This window comes from Babylonia areolata, chromosome 31 (genome assembly GCF_041734735.1).
Source record: "Babylonia areolata isolate BAREFJ2019XMU chromosome 31, ASM4173473v1, whole genome shotgun sequence".
NCBI classification, from domain to species: domain Eukaryota; kingdom Metazoa; phylum Mollusca; class Gastropoda; order Neogastropoda; family Buccinidae; genus Babylonia; species Babylonia areolata.
In genome coordinates, this window is record NC_134906.1 from 18,265,185 (window position 1) to 18,275,184 (window position 10,000).

Sequence of the window (10,000 nt, forward strand, 5' to 3'; positions counted from 1 at the left end):
TTGTTTGGCACGGAGTGTTAAACAGTAACCCCTTCTCTGCTGCTGACGAGTACGTTTGTCGGTGAAGGGCAGTTGTCATAGATCAGACTGAGATAACAGGTCAGGATGGTGGTCATCATCCGTCCTTGGGAATCCTTCCACTGGGGTTTTGTGGAACCTTTTGGTCAGCAGAGTCAATTAGCGCCGTTTAGTTAGAAGTCCACAACGATTTGTTCCGCACGTTCAAATTCACGCCGTGCTGGTTTCAGTCCATAGAGGTTCAGAACACAAAGTGTTGAGGTAGGGAGAGGGCGGGCGGCATCCCTTGGCGCGATGCATGCTCTGGGGACTGGAGGGGAGGGGAGGGGGGAGCGGAGGGGGGAGGGGGGTCCCTGGTGAAGGAACGGCCTTGTTTCCTGCCAGAACAAAGCGCCGTCTGTTTTTTTGTTTTTGTTTTTTTTTCCCCCAGAGGCTGAATGCTCTCTCTTCTCCCACCCCCACCAAACCCGACCTCTCTACCTTCACACTCCCATCCCCATCCCTTTCATTAATTAACGTTAACACACTGCGAGAAGATTGAAAAAATGAACCGCTAAGTCTTCATGACTCTCTCTCTCTCTCTCTCTCTCTCTCTCTCTCTCTCTCTCCTTGTTGTTGTTGTTGTTCTTCTTCTCCCCTCCCTTTCGATCTCTCAGAATTGGCTGTCTCTGTATTTGGGTTTTCCAGGCCAAGCTTCTGTTTCCATGATGGAGGAACATGTTATGATCCTTCCAATACGTACACGGTGTAAGATGGATGCTAGTTCTTTCATTGTTTTCTTTCCTCATTTCATTTTTTAATACGACCAAGAATGTTTAATCCATCCCCAATACCTTATTTTGCATGAAAAAAAATTCAGTTTTTAAAAATTATTAACTTTGTTCTTTGTGTACAGACTTGTATGATTCACACATGGTGTTCTTGTCGGTCTTGCAAGTAATAAGATCCGAGCTACATCACTTTATAGATTTACTTTTTCCATAGGCTGAAACAAAAACAGTTATCGGTGTGAATCAGAATAGGGTGTCTCTGTAATCTTGAATTTTATTAAGTCAGTTGAACTAATTTATTTATCATTTTTTCTGTCTCTTTTTTGTTCAAACCCGACTAAGCGCGTTGGGCTACGCTGCTGGTCAGGCATTTGCTTAGCGTATATGGATTTGTCCGAGCACAGTGACTAGCGCCTCCTTTGCAACTGAACTAAACTGAATCTGAAACCGTGTAAATTCTTGTGAAATTAAATGCAGATACAGCCGTGATGTGTGCGGCTGGTTGTGATGTAAGCCAAACTCAGTTTCAGTTTCAGTAGCTCAAGGAGGCGTCACTGCGTTCGGACAAATCCATATACGCTACACCACATATGCCAAGCAGATGCCTGACCATCAGCGTAACCCAACGCGCTTAGTCAGGCCTGAAGAGCCAAACTGAATGGAACTGAAAGGTAGAGGATACTATTACAATGTGAACAATACTCGGGTTACGAATATTCACTGATCAGTGCTTGTGTGGACACGATGCCGAAAGGATTGTATTGGGATAACCGGGATGTTCCCTGTTTATCTGGCCTGTTTCCCCCTTGTTTTGTTGGTTTGTTATTTAAATTTTTTATAGTGTGTTGCAAAATCGACAGGAAAAAAGAAGCAAGTAGTTATACTGACTAATGGGTCTACTAATTAAACTTTAAATGGTTTAAACAAACCGCTCCCACACAGACACACTCTGGTTTGATTGCACAAACAATTCAGTTTAATTAACACATAAACAAGAACTAATGACTTATCCTCTGTGTGTGTGTGTGTGTGTTCCCCAGATGGAGGAGGAGGTGCAGTTCCTGAGGCAGGAGGTCCGGCAGCAGTCAGGCAGCGTGCAGCGCCTGCAGACCTCGCTGTACGACCAGCAGGTGCGCGCCAACCTGGCCGTAGTGGCGCTGCGCACCCAGCTGCGCAAGAAAGAGCGAGACATGCAGGCGGCGCGCGGGCAGCACGAGCAACGGATGTCGGCCCTGCTGTCGCACCTGCTGTACCTTGAAGGCCAGATGCGGAAGGAGCAGCGGCACGTGCTGGAGCTGCTGACGGAGAAGGATGACGTCATCCGCCGCCAGAAGTCGGCCATCGAGGACCTGGCCGCCAAGAACGCGCGGCTGCTGGCGGCACTCAAAGAGGTGCACGGCTACTCCGGGGGCAACGGCATCGCCGCCACCACCAGCACCACCCCGGGTAGCACGGCCCAGGAGGCGGGAGAGGGGAGGGGGGCGGTGCTGGGGACACCCGTGGTGCTGCGTAACAAGGACAAGGGGCAGAAGGTCCGGTTCGGGTCCGTGAAGGAGAAGCTGAAGCGGCACAAGAGCAGCCTGGAGCTGCACCGCCCGGCCTCGCTGGACACCCTGGTGGAGGGCGGCACGCTGCGCTACGGCAGCCAGGAGAACCTGACCCTGTCCCCCGCCGTCTGCCGCAGGACTAGCGAAGGGCTGAGCAGCGACGAGGTGAAGAAGACCCGCCAGCAGGAGCGCAAGGAGCGCTGCAAGAGCCTGGTGGACTACCCCTTCCGCCTCAACGACCTGCCCGAGGTCTCCAGCGAGGTGGAGAAGGGCAAGGAGGAATCCCCCGTCCCCACAGACCCCCTCCACCACCCCCACCCTCACCACCTCGACCAGTCGCTGTCCCGCTCTCCCCGCACCTCGCAGTCGTGCCAGCAGCTCAGCACGCCGGGGCAGAACCGGGGCAGCCTGTACAGCGACGAGGAGGAGGCGTTCCTCAGCCCCACCCCGCAGGACAGCGCCAAGCAGTACGGGGAGCTGGCCAAGGCGTCCTCCATGCCGCAGTCCCTGGCCTCGCCCTCAGACCACGACACGTCGCCCGCCAACGTCAAGGAACGACCCCACTCGCTGTCCGGCGTGGAGCTGACGCTGAACATGGACAAGATGAGCATGCTGCCCATGGAGAGGGTGTCAATGAACCCCAGCCCCACCAGCCTGGGTCCCCCGGGGGGCTCCGAGTCCAACCCCTTCAAGAGCTTCAAGAACGTCTTCAGGCGCCGCAACAGCAAGCAGCGCAGCAAGAAGAGGCCGGCGTCCCTGGGCCAGCAGACCAACCAGGAGTACCACGAGGCTCTTAAGGAACACTTTAAGAAGTACGACTTGAACTGAGACACCCACCCTCCACACACTGTCTGGTTCAAGCTGCCCCCCTCCCCCTCCACACACTGTCTGGTTCAGCTGCCCCCCTCCCCCTCCACACACTGTCCCCCCTCCCCCTCCACACACTGTCTGGTTCAGCTGCCCCCCTCCCCCTCCACACACTGTCTGGTTCAGCTGCCCCCCTCCCCCTCCACACACTGTCTGGTTCAAGCTGCCCCCACTCCCTCTACACACTGGTTCAAGCTGCCCCCACTCCCTCTACACACTGTCTGGTTCAGCTGCCCCCCTCCCCCTCCACACACTGTCTGGTTCAAGCTGCCCCCACTCCCTCTACACACTGTCTGGTTCAGCTGCCCCCCTCCCCCTCCACACACTGTCTGGTTCAGCTGCCCCCCCCTCCCCCTCCACACACTGTCTGGTTCAGCTGCCCCCCTCCCCCTCCACACACTGTCCCCCCTCCCCCTCCACACACTGTCTGGTTCAACTGCCCCCCTCCCCCTCCACACACTGTCTGGTCAACATGACCCTCCCCCCACCACAACTGACCCCCCCCCCCCTCCGCCCCCCCTCCCCCCGCTCCACGCACTGTCTGGTTCCTGCTGTGCACGTGAACGACCAAAAACAGAACGTAGTCTCCGACATTTATTTGGTTTTGCCGTGGATGTTAAATACCCTGAACTGAACACAGTCTCAGATATTGCTTGGTTTTGCCATGGATGTTCACTGACCTGGACAAATATAACGGATCTGAGACATTACATGGACGCGCACGGCATGGAAGCTGAATGAATCTGACGCCTTACACAAGTCTTCAGGATGGATTATGTTAGGACTCTTTAGCCACTTTAGGTAAAGGAACATGTTACTTGGTTTTATCCACGGAGTGAATAATCGGCCTAGGGGCAAGAACGAGTCCGAGGAATTAATATGTGTTTGGTTATGGACGTGAGCGGCACAAAAAAATGAACGTGATGACTTGGTGTTGCTACGGATTGTCAACGGTTTGAAACTGAACGGGTCCCCACCCCACCCCCCACCACCCTCCCCAGTGTGAGGAATGATGGTACCTGTTCGGAACTGCTTTCAAAGACCGTGCTGTTCCTTTCTGCTGAGAGTTGTGAACTGATGCCCTTTCCTCGGATGTCTTTCTGTGGTGTGTTGGACACTGTCCTTGTGAATCTTCTGCCTTGCCCGTGTGGGGGATGCTGCACACAGCTGTCCTGTTCACTGAACACTGCTTACGGTTTGTGACTCGTTTGGATCATGTCGGCGAGAGGGAGGAGTGGCTCTGTGTATGCGTGTGTGTGCGTGTTTGTGTGTGTGTGTGTGTTCGTGCGTGTTTGTGTGTGTGTGTGTTCGTGCGTGTGTGTGTGTGTTCGTGCGTGTGTGTGTGTGTGTGTTCGTTGTATTCGTGCGTGTGTATGTGCATGTGTGTGTATGTGTGTGTGTGTGATTGCAGAATCAGTGCATTCTATGTTATCCAGGTGGATCCTTTCTGGTGTCGGTGCTTTTCGTTTTTTCACGGACTTTACTGTACAAAGCGATTTTTGGGAATCGACTGGGTTTTATTTTAACGGAAATTTGTCTCCGTTTGTATGGAACATGAAGCAGCAAAGGAATACATGTTAGTCGAGAATAGATGACTAGCTCTCAACGTAACGTAAAACAGTAAAAGCATTACATTTTAGCCCAGAATAAATTACTAGATCTCCGCATTACAAAAACGTTCGCCAAGTGATGCATTATTGGAAATACTTGTCATTTGTGTGAGAGGGAATTAGCTTTTGCCATCAGAGCCTGTTGTGGATTTCTTCTTTTGTCTAGTTTTCCATAGATATAATTTCCATCATGTGTTGCACAGCAGTCTGTCATTGGAGAAATTGTAACTTGATTTTTAAACAACAGCTATTTTAAACTTTAGTACCACGAAGCATGGTCCTCATCTGTAATGCAACTAGGCACAAAACAGGGGAATTTGTTGTTGATTTCTGGAACTTTGCATAGATACTTCTAAACTGTTTGACAGTTCTAGGTGCATGTACTCGTTGTTATTTCTTTGGAATGTCTTTTGCTTCGCAGGTCACAAAAATCAGGCTAAGATCTCAGATTTTTTTCTTCGTTGTAGATTTTTTCTTGTCTGAAAATGTTAGTTGCAGCTGACTAACTAGTTGGCGTTAAAACAGTGTTTGGATGTCACTGGGTATGGGAGGTCACAATATTTGTAAATTAGATTTGAAAAAGAATGAATACTGGGAACGACAGTTGATAACACGAGTTTATCTGATTGATATGTCTCACTTATTATTATTATTATTATTATTACTAATATTAGTAGTAGTAGTAGAACTATTAGCATTAGCATTAATAAATTTGCAGTTAGCATTATGTAGCGAAGGTCGAGGGATGGAGTTAAGGGTTGCGGCGCAGGATACACGGGCTTTCACAGTGGTCTACTGTGCAAGTGAATGTACACCCAGTGACGGATAAACTCCGGATTTTTCTTGATGGTATGGTCTCACTTCGAACACGGTGCAACGACAGCTGACGATAACTGCGGTGTTGACGTCAGTCGACATCTTTTCCCTCATGCAAGTCGCGCAATTCAGACTCCACGTGTTTGTCGCTCTGATTATGTCCCCTCCCTCTCCACACGGTCCTGTGGAGGTTATCCCCCTTTGGCCATACCACCTCAGTGGGTGTCCTGTGAACAGACTGTAATTAACCAACTCCTGAAATATAAATGTGCAGTATGGTGGGAAAACAAAGCATTCACTGTGGTCGAGCGATGTTGTTGCACTGTAGTCCAAGCACTTTTGAGCACTTTCTTCGCTTTTCTTCTTCTGCACTCTTTTCGAAAGAAGAAGGAAAAAAATAGGAAGAAGAAAGGAGGGGAAGACAAAGCAGAATATTTTTTCATGTGTCCATTTTGATCGAACAGCGCTCAGACATTCTTAAGATTACCCTGTGCACCACGGGTTTTTTTTGTTTGTTTTTTTATTTTGTTTTTCGTTTTTTTGGTGTGTTTTTTTTGTTTGTTTGTTTTTTCTGTGCGCTTTATTTGAACACATTTGTGTTTTGATCCAACCATGCTTGGACACTTTGGTCCTGCTGTGCTTGTGCACTTGGTTCGAACCGCCACACATGCACCACCACTCTGTCGATGTGAGGTGGGCACTTCAGTCGAAATATCTTGTGAAGTTAATTGATGTTTAGTGGCATCGTTCTGTGTCGATAGATCAGCGGTGTTATTCTCCGTGTGCTTTGGGCGTGAACCGGATTCTGTTGCTCGTTTCGGTCGGGTTAAAACTGGAACCGGATTTTTTCTGGGCATCAACATTTGAAGTGTCTTTTATATACCTGTGTGTGTGTGTGTGTGTGTGTGTGTGTGTGTGGTCCACGTTTCTTTGTCTTTCTTTTTTCTTTCTTTCTTCTTCTTGTGTTTCTTTTGCATCTTATTTTTCTTCTTCTCCCAGGGGCTAGCCTCCAATGACACCCGTGGTAGTTTGTTGCAAGTCAAGTATATTTCCAAGCCTCGGACTTCCGTCAGTTTCTTTCACATTGTTTGACGTCATGTCTGCCCCTGTTAGCACGATGGGAACTATATAGCGCTTCTCTCTCTTTCTCCCCCATCCCCCTCCCCCCCATCCCCAAACTCTCTCCTCTCGATTCCTTTCGCTCAAAATGCACATTTCTCAAGGTGTGATGTGATGTAAACATATCTGCTGATTTTGGTAACGGACTTTTTGTTTCGGTCGACCTTTGCGGAAATATGATTTCCAAGCCACGGTGTGTGTGGGGAGGGAGGGGGTTTGGATGCGCGCGCGTGTGTGTGTACGTGTGTGTGTGTACGTGTGTGTGTACGTGTGTGTGTGTGTGTGTGTACGTGTGTGTGTGTACGTGTGTGTGTACGTGTGTGTGTGTGTGACAAAGTGGAGGGGCTGTGCTTGGGTGCCAGAAAGTGGAGATGTCGGTCATTCTTATAACTAACCATGGTCACAGTGAATCAGGAACGCTTTTAATTTATTTGGAAATATTCAAAACCAATACGTCCAGTCTGAAAATAGCGGACCAAGGATTACATGCAAAGCACGTACATGCTTGAACACACACACACACACACACACACACACACACACACACACACACACACACACACACACCGTGTATATATAGAGAAATACATACTTGCATATGATGTGCACATGGTATGTGCGTATAAATTTTGAATATGAAGGTAAATATCACGTTCAAAGATTTGCCCGCCACCTCACACACAACCTACCTTGGGAAAAAAAAGTTGAGTCAGAATGCCCCATAAACGCTCAGCCATCGATGCACACACACACACACGCCCTTTATCCACACACCCCTCACCCAGACCACAGAAAGCAACACCAGCAACTGTGTTTAGAAGTAGTGAAACAATTGTTTATCATGCTGGTGTGACGGAGTGTCTCATTTGTTCAGTCCATTTTGGGAGGAAAGGGATAGAGTAATGTAGATATGAAATACTTCATTTGCAATGTGTGTTTTTTGAGTGCTGCTGTTGTTGTTGTTTTTCCTTATTACATGCCATAAGTGTATATGATGTACCACACGTTTTTTGACCTTGTTTAGACCCAATTGTAGTCAGCAACTATGTGAAAATAAATATGGATTTCAATTTGCATCACTTTTCGTGATTGTGTTTGGTATGGAATGTATGTGTGTTTGTGTGTGTGTTTGGGTTATGTGTGTGTGTGTGTGTGTGTGTGTTTGAAGTGATGGATGATGGTGGTAATGATGATGATGATACTACTTGCCACTGCCTGCAAGCATTTAGTGACGCCGCTGTAAAATGATGATGATGATGATGATGATAATAGTAATGATGGTATGATAATGATGATGATGATACTACTTGCCACTTGCCTGCAAGCATTTAGTGACGCCTCTGTAAAATGATGATGATGATGATGATAATAGTAATGATGGTATGATAATGATGATGATGATACTACTTGCCACTTGCCTGCAAGCATTTAGTGACGCCTCTGTAAAATGATGATGATGATGATGATGATGATAATGATGATGATGGTGATAGTAATGATGGTATGATGATGATGATACTACTTGCCACTTGCCTGCAAGCATTTAGTGACGCCTCTGTAAAATGATGATGATGATGATAGTAATGATGGTATGATAATGATGATGATGATGATAGTAATGATGGTATGATAATGGTGATGATGGTGATACTACTAGTAGTGTCACTTGCCTGCAAGCAGTTAGTGACGCCATTGTAAAATGATGATGATGATAGTAATGATATAATGATGATGATGATAGTAATGATGGTATGATAATTATGATGATGATGATAGTAATGATGGTATGATAATTATGATGATGATAGTACCACTTGCCTGCAAGTAGTTTGTGACGCGCGCTGTGTTGACGGAGAAAAAGAGGAAGACGGAGAAGAAGAAAAGGAAGTTTCAGTTTCAGTTTCAGTAGCTCAAGGAGGCGTCACTGCGTTCGGACAAATCCATATACGCTACACCACATCTGCCAAGCAGATGCCTGACCAGCAGCGTAACCCAACGCGCTTAGTCAGGCCTTGAGAAAAAAGGAAGACGGAGAAGCTGTAGAAGAAGAGGAAGAAGGAGAAGATGGAGACGAAGAGGGTGAAGGAGAAGATGGAGACGAAGAGGGTGGAGGAGAAGATGGAGACGAAGAGGGTGGAGGAGAAGAGGAGGAGAAGCGGGAGAAGAGAGCACTGGAAGAGACGGGGAGAAGCAGAGGAGATAAAGAAGAGTGAGAAGAATGCTTTGTGTTGTGTGTTGGTTTCAGAATTCATTTTGTGCGGGGTTTTTGTTGTTGGTGGTTTTTTGGTGTGTGTTTTTTATGATGTTTGTAATTCAAACCAGATTTAATTCAAAGCATAGAAAAAAAAAATGCACTGCAGTGGATTTGTGTGTGTTTCGGGTGAAATGAAGCAGATATGAACGGGGGCGTGCCAGTGCGGATGAAATGTGGGACAGCGAGGAGCATGTGGTGTGCATATAGCACGTTACAACAGTGAACCACGTCCCCACGGAGAGTTGGCTGTGGACACTGCTAAGTGGAAGAACAAGCACAATGCGGTGACCCACAGAAGGTGATATCGAGAGTGGAAAGGAACCAGACAACAATAGAATGCATATTTCTTAAGAAAAAAATAAGTACAGTGGTAAATGATAGATAAATAAAAATATATCTTTGGGCCTCATACTTGGGTATACCATGTTAGTGTATGTGTGTGTGTGTGTGTGAGAGAGAGAGAGAGTGTGTGTGTGTGTGTGTGTGTTCGTCTCCCTGTCTGTCTGTCTGCTGATCGTCTATCTCTTTTTCATCGTTGTGTGCCTGTCCACGTGTGTGTGTCACAATCAGTTGAATAACCAATCAGTTAGTCATTGAATCAATCGATCAGTCACTCAGGCAGTCAATGACAAAATTCAAAAGCAGACCAGAGTGTTTTGAAGATACGTTGATCACAGAAGGAGGCTTTTATTATGTCTGTTCATTATTCATTTTGAGCAAACAGACAGACTTGAGGTACGTGGACATTTTGTGTCACGCAGCACGGTGTGTGGACAGGACCTCACTAATACTTCTCGAGGGAAGGGATGGACTTTGTCTGAAACGGAAGACGAACACGCATTATGCCTTCTTCGTCATCGTCGTCGTCGAATTATACCATGTACAGAATGGATACCTTGAGACACTTTACCAACCATGAATTATACCATGTACAGAATGGATACCTTGAGTCACTTTACCAACCATGAATTATACCATGTACAGAATGGATACCTTGAG

The 10,000-nt window shown here is 47.4% G+C and overlaps 1 protein-coding gene and 1 long non-coding RNA gene across 3 annotated transcripts in view; both read left to right on the plus strand.

Annotated features, from left to right (window-relative positions):
- LOC143276108 (uncharacterized) overlaps positions 1-3,624 on the plus strand; it is a 90,917-nt gene extending 87,293 nt beyond the window's left edge. The window contains exon 2 of the mRNA XM_076580504.1: positions 1,829-3,624. Coding sequence (XP_076436619.1) covers positions 1,829-3,163 — 1,335 coding nt within the window. The 3' untranslated portion in view covers positions 3,164-3,624. The remainder of the gene's footprint in view (positions 1-1,828) is intronic.
- Positions 3,625-3,724: 100 nt separating this feature from the next.
- LOC143275913 (uncharacterized) overlaps positions 3,725-10,000 on the plus strand; it is a 33,048-nt gene continuing 26,772 nt past the window's right edge. For both annotated transcript variants that reach the window (XR_013053480.1, XR_013053481.1), the window contains exon 1: positions 3,725-4,397. This is a non-coding gene — a long non-coding RNA (uncharacterized LOC143275913). The remainder of the gene's footprint in view (positions 4,398-10,000) is intronic.